Consider the following 20478-nt stretch of genomic DNA (forward strand, 5'->3'; position numbering starts at 1 on the left):
GCTGGTTGTAATATTGTTTTATTATTAACAACCAAAGAGAAAAAAGGAGGAAAAACACAAAAATGTGATGAACAATGAATCATTAATTTGACTATCAAGGGACTAGAATCCTTTAAAAATAATTAGTCATGGAAAACTCACTGAAAAAATTTTCAAGCCTGTTAATATTAAATTGTGAAAAAAAAGAAACTAAGCAGGTTTTTAAACAGTAAGAGTCTTTGCAATAAAACACATCATTTCAGTTCAGTCCCTCAGTCGTATCCAACTCTGCGACCCCGTTTTGGAAAGGATAAAACTGACATTTAAGGCCACAGTGTGAGAAAACACTAAGTCAGGAATGGATCCCACAATGGTTCATTCTGTGACCCAAAGCAGGAAGAGCCCTTTCAGCACAGCTATTATCTTCTCAGCACTTGGACCACCTGAATAGTCCTCGCTAGATGATAAGCACCTTGCAGAAGCTACCTCAATAAAGTGTTCACATCACCTGTGTATTTCTTAGTTTCATTAGTCTTGTCTATGGGGAAACGGCTCTCCTCACCTTTGTTCAAAGCCCAAACAAAGAAGGATCCCATTACTTTTTAGGGGGCAGGAGCAGGCAGTTTGACGATAACGTATTGTTTCTGAGATGTGCTTAATTAATTTCTAGCACAGAAGTCACACAATGAAGGTGTCCTTTACTCTCACTCTTCTCTTTACACCGATGGAAACGTTAACTAAAACAACAGGCATCCCACCCTCATTGACACCTGAGTATTCCAGAGATCCGCATTTCAGTTTAGTTAGCAATACTCAAGTACCTACCAGGAAAGACAAAAATGAAACTAGAAATGCATAAGACAAACAAACAAACAAACAAAAATCTTTCTTATTTTGAGGATGACACCATATAATTGTTCCATCAAGGGCAAATGATATTTGATCTATTATCTTATAAAGATAAGGCAATGCGGTAACTCCTTCAAATTATTCTGAAAGCTACCAAAGGAACACATAAAACTCTACTACGTTTAAAAACAACATTGGACTTCCCTGGTGGCCCAGCGGTTAAGGATCTGTCTTGCAATGCAGGCGGACACTGGTTTGATCCTTTGGTCCAGGGAAGATCCCATTGCTGAGCAACTAAGCTCATGTGCCACAACTACGGAGCCTGTGCTCTAGACTCTGTGAGCTGCAAAACTACGGAAGCCTGCATGCCTGGAGCCCGTGCACCACAAGAGAAGCCGCTGCAATGAGAAGTCCACGCACTGTAACTGCAGAGTAGCCCCGCTCACGACAACTAGAGAAAGCTGAGGTGCAGCAATGAAGACCCAGCTCAGCCAAAAATAAAAATAAATAAAATTTAGATGAAATAAATATACTAAAAATGGGAATTCCCTAATGGTCCAATGGTTAGGACTCCGTGCTTCCCCTGCAGGGGACACGGGTTGGATCCCTGGTCAGGGAGCTAAGATCACGCATGACATGTGGCACAGCCAAAACAACAAAACTGAAAAAATGAAAACAAAAACAAAACAAAACAAAACAAAAAAACCCCTAAACAATGGAAAAGTATTCTGTTTATGTTCTAAGGGATAAGAAGTGAGCATCTCTGGATTTGGAAAATAGCATAAAGATCTTGTATAAATGCAAATATGATTCCTCAAACCACAGAAAAGTAGCAGTGCCACACATTCTAGGTAGCGCCTAAATTTACTAAGAAAAAGCCTGAGAATTCTCCATGAGTAGTTAATGCCAACTGAGATGATGACGATGCAATCAGTTTCTGAAGGGAGACCAGGTCTCTTTTCTGACTTTTCAACCACAAAAGTTTTTCCACAAGGAGCAAAACGGTCATTTAAGGAGACAAAATATGCTTATCAGCTACAGCTGGCAACCAAATTTAAACCAAGGTCAAAGCTTTAGACTGCTCATCTCTAAAGTAAGGTAACAAAATCTAATTACATATGTCTGCCTAAGGAAGAAACTGAACTTTTCCTCGATATAAAGAATAATAACTGGACTTTCCCTGGTGTCTCAGTGGTAAAGAATCCACCTGCCAGTGCAGGAGACACGGGTTTGATCCCTGATCCGGGAAGATCCCATATGCTTCGGGGCAAGTAAGTCCCTGTGCCACAACTACTAAGCCTATGCTCTAGAGCCTGGGAGCCACAACTACTGAGACCACGTGCCCTCGAGCCCATGCCCCGCAACAAGAGAAGCCACCACAACAGGAAGCCGCACAGCAATGAAGCCCCAGCACAGCCAACAATAAATAAAATTATTTTTTAAAAAAGAATTACAACCTTCCACAGCTTAAAAAAATAAAAAGGAAAGAAGAAAATTCACAGTAGAACGTAAATGGAAAGGACAACATGAAGATAAAATGTTCAGTAGCTGAGGGGAAGAAAACACCAAGCTCCGTTAAAAGTCAAAGTTTAATATTGAAGATCAATCTAATATTCTATGCAGAATTAACTTTTTCCCTAGTTTGGACAAAAACGGATGTTTAATGATCCTCCTAGTGTAAGTATCATGCTGACATTCAGACAAATTACTACCCGTTCAGTGTAAAGAAAGATGACAAAACCTGAACCTAACTATAAAGCGCTGAGGCCAACCTGTCTTGCGGCATCTAAGAAGGTAACAAAAACATTCAACTATGGCTAATTAATGCAGGATCTTCTAAGTCCATTATTCATTGCTTCAACATTGTAATTTCAGTTTTTATACAGGATTCTGAAATGACGCAAGTTGCAAGTGTGGTTCTGGACTTGGCTGCTCTCCCCTGGAATGCAGCCTCCTCTCCCAACTCGCTCCTGGATGAAGGCTTCCTGTTACTCCGCCCCTCCACGAATACGCCACCACCTCGCGTCCTGCAGGCCTGTCACTTTGTTTTAAAAGAAAAGTAGCCCAAGTTCTTTCCTGAATAATGTTTGTTTTTATTTAACTTTTGTAAGAAGAATTTTAACTCAAAATTTCCCTTACAAAAATATTTACCTCTTAGTGTCACTCAATTGTAGGTTTGCCTGAATTATTATTGATCTAAGACTACTCAGGTCTCAAGACTTTAATCCTTCTGGACAATTATTTGGTCACTTCTTAGATTCCAAAAAAATTTCAAAAGAACAGGGAAGAAATTCAAAAGGGAGAGGATATATGTATATGTATAGCTGGTTCACTCTGCTATACAGTAGAAAATAACACAACACTGTTTTAAAGCAACTATACTCCAACAAAATTAAAAAAAAAAAAACAACAGAAACAAAATGAAACATACTCCTTTCTTCTAAGATTTCAAATGATCAAATTAGTTGATATCTCTTTTCTTGACAGCTGTATACAGCAGTAATACTGTTATATAAACCAAACCAACCAGACACTCAATTTAAGTTACAAGTCAGTCTTTGCCTATTCCAAAGGCACAATCTTACTGAATATAGGCATTTCTCCTTTGAGTAATACTAATGTATCTTGGCTTTCAATTCAAGCTATCTGTTAATCAGAGAAGATTCTAATAAGAGAGTTAGGCCCGAGACCCTCAGCTACCAATATCTAGCACACCTAAGGGAAATGGAAAAAGTGTGGGCATCCACCAATTTGAGTTCCACAGGGGATAAAGGAGGAAATAGGAAGTGTGTGTTAATAGTGCTGGAAAAGCTAAAGCTGTTATTTTCACGCAGAGTGATCATCAAATGATGCATCTAAGTCAGATATGTATAGATTTTATAACTATACTCTTTTCATCATAGAATCCTATTATTTAAATTCCTATAGGAAAAATAACTATCACTGTTACTATCAATAAAGCTCTTTGGTCCCTAAACCATTCCCTATTGAAATAACTGTCTTCATAATTTGATTTTTTAAAAATATAACTTGGTTCTGATAATGAAGGTTTCCTAGAACACAGTTGCCATGTGATCATCCAGCAGAACCAAGACCTCAAATGGGTCTGTGTACTCTATACTCATACCCACCTGCAGAACCAGATGTTGCTTCAGGAGACGACATATTCTGAGTTGCCTTTTCATTCCTCTGGTTTGGTGTAGAAATTATAAGTCTGTCTTGTCCCCTGACACTTATTTCTGTTTTGTTACCAATTCCCTTCAAAATAAGGCAAATTAAAAAAAAACAAACAGGTGATTACCAGGCAAATGGCATCGTTGGCTTATAAAGATGGCTTAAGACCATCATAATATGCTTGGATTTTTGATTGCAGTTACTTTATTATCCTTGCCATTATCAGAACAATTTTATTAAGTCATCAGGTTGTATTCTAAAATGTATGGTGAGATTATTCAGGGGAAAAAAAAACTATTTGTTAAGCCCAGATGATGAATGTCACTAAAAAAAAACCCTGTACTACCTATTCTTCTGTCAAAACCAAAACATTTTCTAGTGAATAGTCTCTTCCTTTACCCACATCACAGTAAGAGAACTGTAGTCATTTTTATATGGTAAAGTACCCTACTACATGGATAAAAATGCCAACGTGTCTTTGAAAGACAAGACTCTCCTTAGATCACAGAAGTATGACCAAACTGTGCACCCAATAAACAATTTGAAGCAGACAGAAGTCCAATTTTAGTTCTGTCTCATTTTAGGTATTTTTTAATGCAGTGAAATAAAAGAGTGATTAAATAAATATATGTATTTTTAAAGCCTTCATTTTTAAAAGGTCAGTTTTACCTCAAATTTCATTTAAATATCACTCTTTGGAGGGGGGGTGACCAAGTTTGACTTGTGCATCCCGAAGCTGATAAAAACCAGCTCCAAGAATGAAGCCAATTCATATTCAAAAAGCACGCAAAGGATTTATTTGCTAGTCAAAGCTGTTCACAGATCCAAATGGGGACTGTAACTTAAGTTTTTCCAAGGAGCTTCGCCTTAGTGAAATTAGTTGATTCTATAGGCAGAAACAGGTTAACAGAGGACATTTACACCTTCGGAAAATATATCACTGATGAGGCGTCCCTATATTTAATTATTTTCATGAGCATGTGACACTGTTAAGAAATAACCACAGAATTCTTCAAAACTTGTACACATCCATGCGTGTGAGCTCAGTTGCTAAGTCGTGTTCGACTCTTTTGCAACCCCATGGACTGTAGCCCACCACGCTCCTCTGTCCCTGGGATTTTCCAGGCAAGAATACTGGAGTGGGTTGCCATTTCCTTCTCCAGGGGGTCTTCTCGACCCAGGGATCAAACATGCATCTCCTGCATTGGCAGGCGGTTCATTATTGAGCCACACGGGAATCCCACACAACCATGAGGAGCCACTAAATTGAATACACAAGCCCACGGTTATGGGGCGGGCTGGGAGGGTAGTGAGGAGGTATATTAAAAACGACAAATGTTATAAAAGTTTTAAAGCCTTAAACTCTAAGTGCCCTGACTGGAGGCCCAGGGCTGGCTAAGGAAGGCATTCTGTCTGAAGAGGCTGAATTCATGCCCCCCAGGCTATCACCACGGTTCATTGTGACAGGACACACACAGCTCTGGTATTTCCCTAAAATGCATGAGTACCCCAAGCCAACGTGAGCCGAACAAAATTGCTGGTGCCACCAAATGGATCAGCAGGTACAATGATTACAATGGTTAATTCAGATAAATGACAGAGATGATTTAATCAGAAGCATACTTTGCAACTGAAAAAAAAAAAAAGCTAACCACACAAACTAGAAACGGGCAAAGTGCCCAGTTTTTTCCCATGATTTTAGGGAGCTGAGCTCAATTTTGGCTGCAGAGCTCAAGATTAATCTAGTACAGATGGGGATATTACAAAAGAGGGAGGGGAAAGAAGGAAAACAAAGCCTTTTTGCCTGTGTCCTTTTTGCCCCCATCTTAAACATAGTAAACTGACTATACATTTCAAGTGTGTTGAATACAAAGGGTATTTAGATGATGACCTTGTGTTATCTGGGTTGTTTTTTTTTTTTTTTTAATGCCAGCATTGACTACTTACTAGACACCTGGGTTCCCCCAGAAAACCCATGAGAAAAGGAGATACCTTCGTCGAATAAACAAACTGATCGATAAATTTCCCATCTCCTGTGGCATTCTGCAGAGCAAACACTTGTTCAATTTTCACCACGGGAGACATGTTACACTTTTGCAAGTCCAGGCTCCCTTTGTGCATGGTGATGGACGCTGGTAGAGATTTCCTCGCTGCCGCCGTTTTCCAGGCCACTTTCACAGGAGGGGGCTCGTCCTCGTCCATGCCCGTGTGCCGCCGCTGGCTGTGTCTCCGCATTTCAGTACCTGAGGGCGAGGAGGCTGCCTCGCCTGAGTTGGTCTGTTCTGGCTGCACATTGAGCACGGACCTCGGTCTTCGGGGCTTTTTCACTTCGGCTTTGGAGGCAACGTTCTTTTTCGCTTGGGATAAAGTCTCCTCAGGCTGTTTATCAATATAGATGAAAGTGTACTGTTCTATCCTCTCTTCCCGGGTCATAGTCAGCGCTTTCTCTGCATGGGCAATGCCGATGTCCCACTGGGCACGTTCTCTTTGAGGCCGCGGTTTCCGAATCTGGAAAGAAAGATGCAGGCATTAGGGAACACGCTTTATTCTAACTGGGCTTCCCTGGTGGCGGAGTTGGTAAAGAATCTGCCTGTAATGCAGGGGACCCAGGTTTGATCCCTAGTCAGTGAAGGTCCCCTGGAGGCGGGCATGACAACCCACTCCAGTATTCTCACCTGGAGAATCCCATGGACCTAGGATCCTGGTGGGCTACAGTCCATGGAGTCGCAAAGAGTCGGACACGACTGAGCGACTAACACTTTATTCCAACAGGGACATTGAAACCCATGCGTATTTCCCATGTGGTCTTATAGTCTTTCCAGGTGTGCATACACACCTTCAGGGTCTTCAGGCAAATAAAGGAAATGTTCTGAGCCTGTAATTCTGATGGATCCGTGCTACTACCGAGGACACGCAGGTCCACTCTCTCTGATGGTAAACCCTTCCCTGTCGCCCACTCTGCTGGACGAGTCCCTCCAAGGAGTTGTCCTCTTCATATCACAGTCATAAAAAGCTAGCAATGATGATGGCGGAGAGAAGGAAGGTGACAGAAATGATTGCTTTCAGTGGCCTAGGAAACACAAACATTAAAAATGTCACCTTCAAGCTCAGGGGTGCTGCACAGACCACAGCAGAGCTAAGGGAGGGGCTGGGAACCAGTGTTTGGAGCTATGCGGCTGGCTTGTGCCAGGATGCAAACAGGGTGCAGAGAAAGGAGAGCCCCGAGGAACGCGTGACAGTCGACAAGACCCGAGAAGACAGGAACATATGAGGGGAAAAATAAACCTGAATCACAGTTTCCATAGTTCTGATCAGACGACTGGATTGGCAAGACAGATAAGAAAATTTTAATAAAGGTATGTGAATGACCAAAGCAAGTAGGAATTAGCCAGGGAGCTTAGACTGAGGGAGCCAGAAATTAGCTAATGGAACCATCAGACAGTATAGTATATGTCAAACACTGACATTTAAATTTGTAACATGTTACAGAATATTTGATAAAAGTCATCAAAATCCTCTGAAATAATATTTAGCTTACTGTGAAAACAGAACACATTTCTGAATCACCAGAGGCCCACACTAAATTAGTTGAGTTAAAAAATCTCGACCAGACACATTATCAAGAATACAGGTCCAAATTCTAATACGTCCACCACCACATCATCTTTGGTTCCATCACAATGTGACCTTGGCTGAACCAACTACTCAAGCTTCCTGTGCCTCAATCTCTTCATCTGTAGAAATAGGAATAATAGTATCTACACCTCACTGACATTATAATGAAGATTAAATGGATTAACACATAAATAAAATGCTTAAAAAAGTGCCTGTCTCAGTGTAAGTACTAAATATTTTTAAAACTTTACTTTCATAGAACAATTTTGCTAAACAAGCGTAAAGGGGAATTAGGGCAGGATGCCGAAATTGAATGAAAAGAATAGAAATCTCTGACAATATCCATATTTCACTAGCATCTATTAGACTTTATGCATTTGAATTCAAATCAAAATAAAAGCCAAAATTGTATTAAGCAGAAAAAGTTTTCGAGAGGACTGTGATGTTGTTTATATGATATGTAAAATTTGACACAGTGATAATAAATTATTAAAATTGAACTTAGAGGACTAAAATAAATCATTCTAATTGCCTGAATTCAAGTATGAAAAGCTCTACTAAATTATTAAGTCCCTTAAAATCCACATTCAGTTGACCATGTTTTTATGTCATCAGTCACCTTCTGCTTTTCAGAGTGATTGCTGGCTTGTCTGGTTGCTTCGGCCAGTAGTTCCTCATACTGTTTGTGGCCTTTATACTCTCGGACCCGCTTCTCATGAACCCATGCCCTCTCTGGCTGGTTGCTAAAAAACTGGACGTGATACTCCCGGGCACCTGCAAGCAAAAATTCTTGTTAGCCATTTCACTGCATAAGCAGCCACATATATTTTGCCAAAAATGTGAATCTAAGCTGGGTTCCCTGGTTTACTCTTATTAAAACTTGTAATTTTTGGATCATCCAAAGATGCAATCCAACATCTACCAATGACACAACTAATAGCTACTATAAAAATCACCTCAAACAATTAAAATTAGTACAGTGAGTTTTAAGAAGAAAAAAATACTACAAATATTCTGCTTATTATCAGATTTGTTACCTTGGTTACACGATGTATTTTCACAGGCCTCAAACCTTTTTACAAACAAATCCGGGTATAAATAAATAATTTTTCCTTCAAAAAAGGCCTATTTTCTTGGACTTTTAAAAGCTAAGAGCTGATCAAACTGCTTTTCTCTTGACATAAAAGTGTGGCTAAAACTCCAATATTTAACTACCTGATACGAAGAACTGACTCCTTGGAAAAGACCCTGATGCTGGAAAAGACTGAAGGCAGGAGGAAAAAGGGGTGAAAGAGGATGAGATGGTTGGATGGCATCACTGACTCAATGGCCATGAGTTTAAGCAAACTCTGAGAGTTGGTGATGGACAGGGAGGCCTGGCGTGCTGTAGTCCATGGGGTCGCAAAGAGTCAGACATGACTGAGAGACTGAACTAAACTGAAAAGCGTGGCGCACAGACCCAGGAGAAGAGGAGAGGTTGCAGAGATCCCCAGGCTCCCATGAGGTCAAAACCTTCGTCATTATAATGAAGATGTTTTTTTTGAGATGTTGACATGTGCAGTCAATACGGCAAGAGCAATGCTGGGTCAGACTGCTGGTATCTCCCCACAAACAAAGGCAGCGAGTGACTCCAAATTACACTGGTGGTGTATCCTTCATAGTCACACGCTGGCAGTTTAAAAAAAAAAAAAGGCCAGTTTTACTTAACGCCCTTGATGAAGCAGTAAAAATGATTAATTTTACTACATCTCAACCCTTTGAGTTTGAGATAGTGAAGGACAGGGAAGCCTGGTGTGCTGCAGTCCATGGGGTTGCCAACAGTCGGACACAACTGAGCAACTGAACAACAACAACATCTCGACCCTTGAACATATGTCTTTCTCATATTCTGTGTGATGACACAGGAAGGGTATAAATCACTTCTGTGTGCTTCAGATATGACGGCTGTCAAGAGGGGAAAAATTTCTCTGATTGAACCGCGTGGTGACCCGGCCACCTCTTCACAGAACACCATTTTTACTTGAAAGAATGACTGCAAGGAAAACTGGATTATTGGAACTTGAGAGTTTGGCAGATATTTTCTCAAAAATGAACAAACACGTTTTTCACTTCAAGAAAAACAACTGATAGTGTTTGTTGCCAATAATAAAATTTGATCTTTCAAGAAAAATTAGAATATTGGAAAACTAGTTATCTGTCCCTAGGAATTTTCCAACTTCTCAGTAATCAAAGAATTTTCTGATGAAGTAAGTGGTGACTTAAAGAATGTGATTTTTTAAAACTATCTATAAAGCAATGTGTCAACATTTGGAAGATAGGCACAAAATATGTTTTAAATGGCTAATATATGATGTTACTAAGTCATAAAAGGCAAAGATCCACTCAAAGTATAAGACAGAACCGATAGATTTTAATGTTATGAAGTACAAAAACAGAATTTCAGATTCCATATTGCAACTGACCCACTTCTTGCTGAGTATGGGTGTAATAGCAAAGAAACAGGCCCACAATTATCTGAAAAGGCTATTAAAATACTTCCCTTTTCCGACTACACATCTGTGTGAAGCCAGATTATCTTCCTTTTCTTCAAAGCAACAAACCATAATAGGCTGAATATAGAAGCAGATACAAGAATCTAGTGTTTTCAGTTAAGCAATTGGCAAAAATGTAAAAATACCATTCTTCTCAATTTTTTCGCTTGGGAAAATATTTTTCATAAAACATGAAAAATTTCTGCATATAACAGAGAGTAGATTTTTTTCTAATTGGTAAATATTTTAAATTTTCTCAGCTCTAACTTTTAAATTAACATAAACAGTAATAGATATAACCTATATAAAGCTAAAGTGTTTATAGAGTCCTTACATTTCAAGAGTAAAAGGGGTTCTGGGACCAAACCATCTGAGAACCATAGCTCTCCAGTGGTGCTACTCTGAGACTGTGGTTCCCAGGATAAGTGTGCTACAAAGCAGAGACGCTAAGAGTGAGCCTCTAGAAACTATGATAATTTGACACTGCATGATATCTACGCTCATAAGCAGGGATCCTGTGTGTGCGTGTGTGTGCTAAGCGGCTTCAGGCATGTCTCTCTGTGACCCTATGGACCGTAGTCCGCCAGGCTCCACTGTGCATGGGATTCTCTAGGCAAGAATAGTGGAGTGGGTTGCCATGCCCTCCTCCAGGAGATCTTCCCAACCCAAATCCACATCTCTACATCTCCTGCACTGGCAGGCAGGGTTCTTTAGGACTAGTGCCGCCTGGGAAGTCCCCAGGGATCCTGTACTGTATATTATTTTTTTTGAACGGGGAGGCCTTTCATTTCTCTAATAATTTTATCATATTGGATAAACCTAGAGTTTGTCATATAGAATGAAGTTCCATATCTAGAGGATGATACTGGGCACCTCTGGCTTCTAACCAAACGTATTGTTATAATCAGAAAAAGCATTTCAGTTTTAACTTTTAAATTTAAAATGAGAAAGACCTAAACAATAAAATACAACTTAAAATAGGTATGTGATCCAAACATCTTTCAATGTGCTTTTCAAAGAATTATCTCTTTATGTGTGAAAACCGTTAACTATGTTTTCCAATGCTAAGAATCTGACTAATAGCAATACTGACTAAAAACAATATGGAAACCAAAGATTACTGTACAAAATTCAAGGTAAATTTTACAAAGCAGTTTAGATAATAAGCAACACAAAATGCTTCTCAGGTATCACGTGTAGAGTGTAATCAACAAAATCAAGTTTTATATTGTGGTTCTGGTTTTCAGAAAAACTGTCAAAAAACTCTTCATTTAAAACTGCACTGCACAGGCATGCAATGAGATATTATCTTGCAATAAAAAGAGGCAACATAGATGAACTTCTAACCATGGTGCTAAGTGAAAGAAACCAGACCTGAAAGGCATCATATCGTACGACTTGATTTATATGAAATGTCCAGAAAAGGCAAATCTACAGAGATGAAAAGTAGTTAGTGGCTGCTTAGGGCTCAGGGGTGCAAGTGGGGGATGAGGAGTTACTGCTAATAGATACGGGACTTCTTTTTTGGGCAGATGAAAAAAGTTTTCAGATTAGATTGTGGTGAAAGTGAAAGTCACTCAGTCACTTCCAACTCTTTGGGACCCTGAGGAATAGTCCATGGAATTCTCCAGGCCAGAATACTGGAGTGGGTTGACATGACTTCCTCCAGATCTTCCCTTCCCAGAGATCGAATCCAGGTCTCCTGCATTGCAGGCAGATGCTTTACCGTCTGAGCCACCAGGGAAGCCCAAGAATACTGGAGTAGGTAGCCTATCCCTTTCTCCAGTGGATCTTCCCTACCCAGGAGTTGAACTGGGGTCTCCTGCATTGCAGGCGGATTCTTTACCAGCTGAGCCACAAGGGAAGCCCATCGGATCGTGGTGATGGCTGCATAACTGTAAATGTGCTAAACATCACCAGATTGCACGCTCTAAAAGGGTGAATTTTATGGCACATAAAAAATATATCAGGAAGGCTATTACTTCAAAAACTACTGCAGAAAAGAGAAAATTGAAGATATTATCAGAAGGTACATTTTTCAAACCTAAATTCTCAGATTTTGGGTTCCTCAACAGTACAAACAAAACTCAAGTTTTTCCAGCACTAAAGTACTGAGGACCAGACCAGATTAATTCATAAAATGAATGCAAATACTTCCTTTGAAATACAAGATGAGGCATAAATTGTACCTTCCTTTGTATCCCAGAAAAAAAAAAAATTCTTTATATAATCCCCAAAGGCTGGTTTTCTAAAGGGAGAGAACTGAGGAACCACAGCTCTCACGTAATACAGGATTTCAGAATGCTCTGGAGGCCCAGACACACACTGTTTTATCTAAGAAGGCTTGTCCCTCTTGGGAAATCCTTGTCCCTGTCTTCTCTCATTCAAGATTCACAGATTATTAAAAGTGCAAGGCACTTCAGAGATTAATAGTCCAACACTCTTACTATATAAATGAAGGAACTAGGACTGCCTTCCTCAGCCTCTATAACTCATGAGCAGGGGGCTCAGTTATTTTCTCCCCTTATTATACACTAGTGGTTAAGAGTGAAGGTGGTGGAGGAAGATTTCTTTGAGACTATTTACAGATCTGAAGCAAGATGATATTAGGCTCTGCTTCCCAGTGTTGATGCCACAAGGGCTGCTTAAGAACACATACAAAGGAGTTGTTTTTGTGTTGTTGTTGTTGTTTTTGGCTGTGCCACACAGCATGTGGGCTCTTAGTTCCCTAACCAGGGGTCAAACCTGCACTCCTTGTACTGGAAGTATAGAGTCTCAGCCACTGGACAGCCAGAGAAGTCCTACAAAAGAACTGTTCAACAGTGATCCTTGCACAGAAGTGGACATCCAACAATGTACTTTTAAAAAAAATTTTATAATTTTGTACTGGGGTACAGCCGATTAACACTGTTGTGATAGTTTCAGGTGCACAGCAAAGGGACTCAGCTACACATGCCTCCATTCTCCCCCAAACTCCCCTCCCATCCAGGCTGCCACATAACATTGAGCAGAGCTCCCTGTGCTAGACAGTAGGTAATGTTGCTTTTTTTTAAAACTTCTGCCCTACTGAAGCTTCCAGTCTCCCCAGCTGTTACTCAGCGCACTATAATGACGAGATGATTGTCTTCTGCATCTGGCTGGATCCCTTGCTGGGTAGCACAAGAGTTGCAAATATGGCAGATCTCATCACAAATCTGACTTGTTGGACCTTTTTTCTCCTCGTAACAGTGAACAGGCACCAATGTAAGAAGTTTAAAATGAGAGAAAAAGAAATAGGTGCAAAGTTGTCACAGGCAATAAGGGACTTGACAAGTGATTCCACAAAGCAAATATCCAGAAATAAATTCCAAACTCCAGCCTTCCTTTGGCTACTAATAAGCAAGTCCATTCCTAGGAATCTACCTTGCAGATTTTGGCCAAACATCTTCTTAACATTTATTGACATTCCTAAGGTAGGATTCTATGCCATTCAAAGTATACTTATTTATCACATTGAATATTTAGGGATGTTTCAGTAAATTTACAGATTCAAAAATGGAGTAAAAAGAAAGTTTTTAATTAAAAATAAACAAAACCTCAAAAAACCACAAAAATAAAATGGGAGTTAAGGAGGAAAAAAGCATTTTGCAAAATTTATCAGGATGAAAAGCACCTCACTGAGTAAAAAATTAGTACCCACAGGCGTCAAAGATGAAACAAAAATGTTCAAAGAAAGCTTGGCCCAAAGGCCCTTCAGCTCACATAAAGCGTTTCACCACTTACAGGTCTGCTTTCTTTTGGAATTCATACGAGAGGACAGTCAGATGAAGGTTTGTTTGTTTTTAAAATAGAAATGTGAAAAAAATTGTAAAACAAACATAGGATGTTTCAAGGGAAAACAAGGACTATGTCAGCTGTAGAGCCTCTCTGCCAGCTAAGATAACCATTGTTATTACACTGTTCATCAAAAACTGACATTGATGTAGGTTCTATCCCTGGGTCGGGAAGAGCCCTGGAGGAGGAAATGGCAACCCACTCCAGTATCCTTGCCTGGAGACTCCCACGGACAGAGGAGCCTGGTGGGCTGCAGTCCACGGGGTCACACAGAGTTGGACACAACTAAGCACGAATGTGCACACACACACATGTGTTTTTGTGGTGTCAGATTATATTATCATGTATGTACTTTAATATTCATAATAACACTTAAGAGTCACTTTTTTACCCCAATATCCATTTTTTACTTAACACCCATTCATGCCTCTTCTTACCTCTTGTGTTAATTTTGGTGTGCACCTCAAGCTGGGGATCACTGGACACCATGCAAGGCCACCAAGGATAGGTTCCCACCTTAGACCAAACAAGATCACCGACCTGGAACTTCACACCAGCGGACGCCTCTGCTGTAGGAACAGAAGGTAACGTCGGCTGAACCTGTAGGAAAAGGTCATAAAGAACTTTGTCAGTAGAAAAGAAACTTTTAAAAAGAAAAATGTACAAAATACATCAAACATGCTAACCATGGAAAATTTATCTTCACTCATACTTTTGCCTGATGCCTGCTATCCATATCTAGCAAAAGGGAAGAAGAGAGGAGGAAAATAATTAATAAGCCCCACCCCAAATATTAAAAATAGGATGGATGGTTTCTATCACCCAATTATTGATAAGCAATCTCAAAAATTCACAAGTATGAAAAAATGGTCATAGATTTTAAAGTAATTCCCTAAAAAAAAAAAAAATGACCTCTTAAACCAGCTCCAAGATTTATTTCAGTATAATTCCTGAAGTCACAATAGGTGCTATGTGTGTTCTAATTCAATCGCTCTGCACCCACCTTCACACACCACGTCTGGTTAGACAGTATTCACTAAGCCACTCACCGGGGCCTCCTCCTTCAGCACGGGCTCTTCTCTTGGTTTTTCTGATACAGGGTCAACTCTCTCATTTGGTCTCTAGGTGAAAAGAATAAAATGGCAGCAAACCAAAGAACAGTGACACACATACAAAGAAAGAAAGCGCAACAGCAAAGGAAATCAGGGACATACATCAACTGAATACCGTGAGGAGTACAATGTCCACGGCATATGACACTGTGTCTTAACATCCCATGTCTACTCTACACCACAGCCAACGCTCCTACTTCTTATGCTATCTCTTTAAAAACTTAATTTCTTAATCTGTTCTCATTTTTTTAAACCTATCAGAGGATAGAAAAATGGGCACTCTGAGATTGCTAGTAAGAAGTAACTTGGAATTCTTCTAGAGAACAATTTGGTAATATGTATGAAAAGCCTTAAATTTTCAGACTCTGGACCAGCAAGTCCATTCTAAAAATGTATACTGAAAAAGCACTGATACATACATATACACACATACATACATACAAAGACAATCACATCGGTGATATTTTACAAGAGCAAATATTAGAATTAGTCTGGATGTCCAAAAGTACAGAGTTAACTAAATAAACTGTAATACAACTAGTTAATAGAATTTTAATACAAATTTTTAAGTGACACAGAAAAATAACAATATAATGTTATTTGTAAACAACAAACTGCAAAGCAGTTTGTATAGTGTGATTCCAATCCTGGAAAAATAATTTTTATGTGTACAAGAAAAAAAGAGTAGCAGGATACCACCAGAAGATGGACTACGTGATTTTTTGGATGTGCTTTTCTATATTTGTCAAATTGCCTATAATAAACATCACATTACTTTTCTAGTCATAAAACCCACAAATATGTTATTTAAAAGTTGATTTCTACACACCTTTGAGGAGGCAATTTGGGAGCAAAACTCAAAACTCTTTAGTTTAGCAATTGTATTTTAGGAACCTGTCCTATAGAAATAAACAAAGTGAGAAAATCTAAGCACAGGGATGGTGACTGCAACACGATCTCAAGTCAGTAACCCACACCTATCAACATCTTCATACTTGTTATTTAAAAACAGCCTGTAAGGACTTCTCTGGTGGTCCAGTGGTAAGAATCTGCCTGCTAAGTGCAGGGGACACAGGCTTGATCCCTGGTCTAGGAGAACTCCACGTGATGCAGAACAGCTAAGCCTGGGAGCCTAGAGGCCGTGCTCTGCAACAAGAGAAGCCCTCACATTGCAACTGGGGAAAGTCTGTGAGCAACCAAGACCCAGTGCAGCCAAAAAAATAAAATTAAAAAATTCTTTTAAAAAATAGCCTGGACATGCCTTGAAAAATATTTGATACATTGTACAATAAATTGATTAGTTATGTTTGAGGAAGGAGATTAGGAAAATGATGAGGAAAGACAGATATCTGTATATTTCATTTTCTGTAAAAAGCAATTGCTTTTGTAATTTAAAATGTTCAAAAACTTTTCTTACTTGTCAAAGAACAGAATTTAATTTAGATGACTTAAAAAAAAGAGAGGTCTAAGAGACCATTAACTTAGGTCTAATTTCACTTAAAAACTATGGCTAATTAAAAAAAAAAACAAAACTATGGCTAATTCAAAAAAAAAAAAAAAAAACTATGGCTAATTCTAGAAGCTACTTAAAATTCTCCATTCAATTAATTCAAGACATTTAAGACACTGCTATAAAAACAAAGTTTTATTAAGTAAAATAAACTGTGAAAATTGTTAGGAAATGATAAGTGAGACTCATACGCCAATCCCCACGTGTGGGTCGTTCACTGGACAGTGCCCACAGAGTTCCTGGCCTGTTCTAGAAGCTGATGTGCAGTGGTAAAACATACAGACGTGACGCCTGACCTCAAAGAGCTCACAGGTGGGTAGGACAGACGGACAGACAAATATGAAGCGCCGTTAGTCACTCAATCATGTCTCACTCTTTACAACCCCATGGACTGTAGCCCACCAGGCTCCTCTGTCCATGGGATTCTCCAGGCAAGGATACTAGAGTGGGTTGTCATGCCCTTCTCCAGGGGATCTTCCCGACCCAGGGATTGAACCCTCATCTTCTGTGTCTCCTGCGTTGCAGGCAGATTCTTTACCTGCTGAACCATTTGGGAATTCAACACAAACATACACTCATACAATGTATGAAGAGAAGTAACAGTGTGTGGGCATGCAGCTATCAGGAAAAGCCTCTCTGAGAAAGTATAATCTGAACCAAAAGAAGAGGAGTTGTAGTCCAGTAAAAAACCGGGGGAAAGAACATTCCAGAGAATAGCAGCATGTGTGAAGCCTCCGAGGTTAAACAAAGGTAGGAACTTCAAAAGAGCCCTTACGGCGGCCACAACTGCCCCAAAGAGGAGAGAGGTTACAAGACGAGAGGGGAGGAGGCGACCTCACCAGGATCTAGTGAGCCATGTTCAAGGGTTTTATCTCAAGTGCAATGAAAGCCTCAGAGGAGGATTAGGGGGAGAAGTAACACATGCCAATTTCTGTTTTAAAACGATCGTGTTAGCTGTTGTGTGGAGAATATCTTGGAAAGGAGCAAGAGGGGAGGCGGGATGTTTAATCAGGAGGCTACTGAAAATACTGGAAGTAGCCTGCATGGAAGACGACGGTGGCAGCTCTTTGTGGCACTACGTGAACTCTGTCTGATGGTCTGTGGCGCTGCTATGACTGGCTAATCCGACAGGACTCACTCACTGAGCAGGAGAGAGAAACCTATGTTCAAGTGAGAATTCCCCCCCTCCCACCCCCGGTCACTGGTGTGACGAGGCAGTTTAAAAATACTGTCCACATTTGCATAGGCAGCTTCATTTCAGTCCAAAGATATAGAGCAAGCCTTGACCTCAGCTTCTCAATTCTCAAGCTGCAGCAGGAGGACAGGCCCACCTGGGCAAGCATGTGTGTAGCTGGGAAAGCAAGTCCTCCTCCTCCCCTGCCTTCAGTCTCGGGGATGTCGGAGCGTTTGCGGGGACCTTTAACTCTGAAGCCAGACAGATAAGAGTGACTCATCTCTGCCAAATGATGGAATCCTACTATTGTAAGAGCTGATCTGAAGCTCATAAACATTTCTCCCTTTCTGGATTAAAGACAGGATTTCCTTCAAAACCTTTATATTATTCAAATGTTTTATCTCTTTCTGATTTTCCTGGCTGGTTCCAGCTTGTTCGCCTTCCCTTCAAATTAAAGTCGCTCAGTTGTGTCTGACTCTGCGACCCCATGGTCTAACACAGTCCATGGAATTCTCCAGGCCAGAATACTGGAGTGGGTAGCCTTTCCCTGCTCCAGGAGATCTTCCCAACCCACGGTCTCCTGCATTGCAGATGGAATCTTTACCAACTGAGCTATCAGGGAAGCCTGCCTTGCCTTCAGGCTGGCTTGAAACAAAGTTAAAATCACTTTCAAAGAACTAAGTTTTTTTTTTAAACACAGTCATTTTAAAAGGAAAGAAATGACAAGGGAGAAAAAGAAGCCTAACAAGATTTATTCTAAGCTTTCAAACTACAAAAATAGAAGAAAAAAGTCAAATAAAGGTGCTGCAATGATAGAAAGTGAATATACATTGCAAAATGTGCTAATATGTGAGCAAAACAGAAATATCTAGTAGGCATTTGGAGATCTAAGACTTGAGCTCAAAAAGGTAAAGAGAGATAACAGATTACCACAAACATCAATTAAGAAGGGGAGTTTTTAAGATGAATGGTCAATGGCAGTCAAATGCTTAGGAGTCAAGAAAAATAAGGAGTCAGAAATTGCCAACAGATAAAATATTGCTGGGTATAAAATCCACTTTCCTTTGACTGTTCAAAGGATAGATAAGCTAAAAAGAGATTAAAACTAAACAGGGACTGAAGATACCTTTTTGGTACTAACAGTGCTGCTTTAGGAAGAGAAAGCATCAGAGAAAAAGATGACAGTGAGCAAACTCGTCATAGCTTTAGAGTCATCTTAATTTTAAATGATTTTTATGGGTGTATAATCTCTTTACATTTTTAGCTGATTTCACGTGGAAAGACCTTTTTTTCCAGTAAAGAATCATAGGAAATTTCTTAATCTGGTAGAAAAAAATATGCTAATGGCAGCTAAAATAAAATTCTATTGCCCTAAATATTCCTTTCAAAAAAACTGGGGGAATTCCCTGGTGGTGCAGTGATTAGGACTCGAGGCTTTCATTGCCAATGCCCGGGTTCAATCCCTGGTCAGGGAACTAAGATCCCGCAAGCCACACAGTTCTAACCACACACACACACAGACAGACAGACAGACAGACACACACACACACACACCCCTAGTATTTGTATTAAAATCCAAGAAAGAGATTTATCAGGATGAATAATACACATCAAATCTGGCAGAGTTCCAAGTCCTTAAGAGTTTTCAAACATTAAGTAAAATCGTATTCTCTACAGGAACCAAAACCTCGTGTCATCATTGAAGGTGGAAAGAAAAATGTAAAGCCAGTAAACTGCTCATGCATTTTTTCTTTTACTTTCTGAATAACCTGTGAGTTCGTAATGCATATAAACAGTTTCTAAGAATTTTAAGATCGAACAATCTGAGGCTGGAGAACAAGATATAACCTCTAACTTAGTGCTAATGGGGCCAAAGAAGCTGTCTGGCTTTTTATATGTGAAAACGGCACGTTGAGAGTTACTGGGCCTGGCCTTAGTGGATAAGCCCACCGAGGGCTGGTGGAAGACCAGTGTTTAAACAGAGCCTACGTTCACATGCCTGAGGCATTACACCTGCCAAGGAGGAAGAAGTGCAGAAACATTTCCACATGTTTCTAATTTCGTGGGAGAGAAAGCAGCTAAAGCAGCTTTACAAAATATACAGTTTCAGTAGTGATAGCAGGTCTGCTGCTGCTGAGATGTCTGGACACACATTTTCATTGTTGGAAAGATATACTTAGGTTGTTCCACAGAACAGCCACTCTTTAGAAGGCCAGATAGCTCAGAATTGGGAGGAAATACTCGTAGAGCTAATACTAAGAAAAAAGGAAAGAAAACAGGAGTGAGTGGAATCTTGTTTTTAGATGACTTTGTTTGCTTTGTCTGTCTCAAAAAAGAACCTATGAGTGAGCTTTTAAGGAAGAAATATACATCTGTACATCTAGATATAGTTATCAATGAACCTAGCTTGAGGACAGTCATTCCAGGCACCAGCTCTCACTGGGCTGCCCTTGGGTATCCGGGGGAGGGGAGGTGTCCAGTGGTGTTTGCAGGCACTTCCGTGGGCTTCTCTTTCCCTTCCGAGCCCTCTGTAATGCTGGACGCCAAGGATGTGGACCTCTAGTGACAGCCAGGAGTCACAAGGGTATCAAAAGTTAAAACACTTAAATCAACCATCCTCAAGGAAGCAAAAGGAACGTTGTTCAAGTTAAGGAAACCCCTATAAAACCATACACGGTTACAAAAAAAGCAGGCTGACGTGTGCATATCCCTGTCTGCACG

The 20478-nt window shown here is 40.0% G+C and overlaps 1 protein-coding gene across 4 annotated transcripts in view; it reads right to left on the reverse strand.

Moving 5' to 3' along the window:
* Positions 1–20478, reverse strand: part of NSD3 (nuclear receptor binding SET domain protein 3) — a 108121-nt gene that overhangs the window by 49939 nt on the left and 37704 nt on the right. For all 4 annotated transcript variants that reach the window (XR_005721474.1, XR_005721473.1, XM_040242943.1 and 1 more), the window contains exons 3-7: positions 15011–15082; positions 14399–14561; positions 8237–8391; positions 5995–6510; positions 3960–4086 (exon numbers count right to left, since the gene is read on the reverse strand). Coding sequence is in view for 2 of the 4 variants with exons in the window: in XM_040242943.1 (XP_040098877.1) it covers positions 3960–4086; positions 5995–6510; positions 8237–8391; positions 14399–14561; positions 15011–15082 (1033 nt within the window). In the remaining 2 variants the exon portion in view is untranslated. The remainder of the gene's footprint in view (positions 1–3959; positions 4087–5994; positions 6511–8236; positions 8392–14398; positions 14562–15010; positions 15083–20478) is intronic.

This window comes from Oryx dammah, unplaced genomic scaffold, assembly GCF_014754425.2.
Source record: "Oryx dammah isolate SB20612 unplaced genomic scaffold, SCBI_Odam_1.1 HiC_scaffold_7, whole genome shotgun sequence".
In the NCBI taxonomy this organism is placed as follows: domain Eukaryota; kingdom Metazoa; phylum Chordata; class Mammalia; order Artiodactyla; family Bovidae; genus Oryx; species Oryx dammah.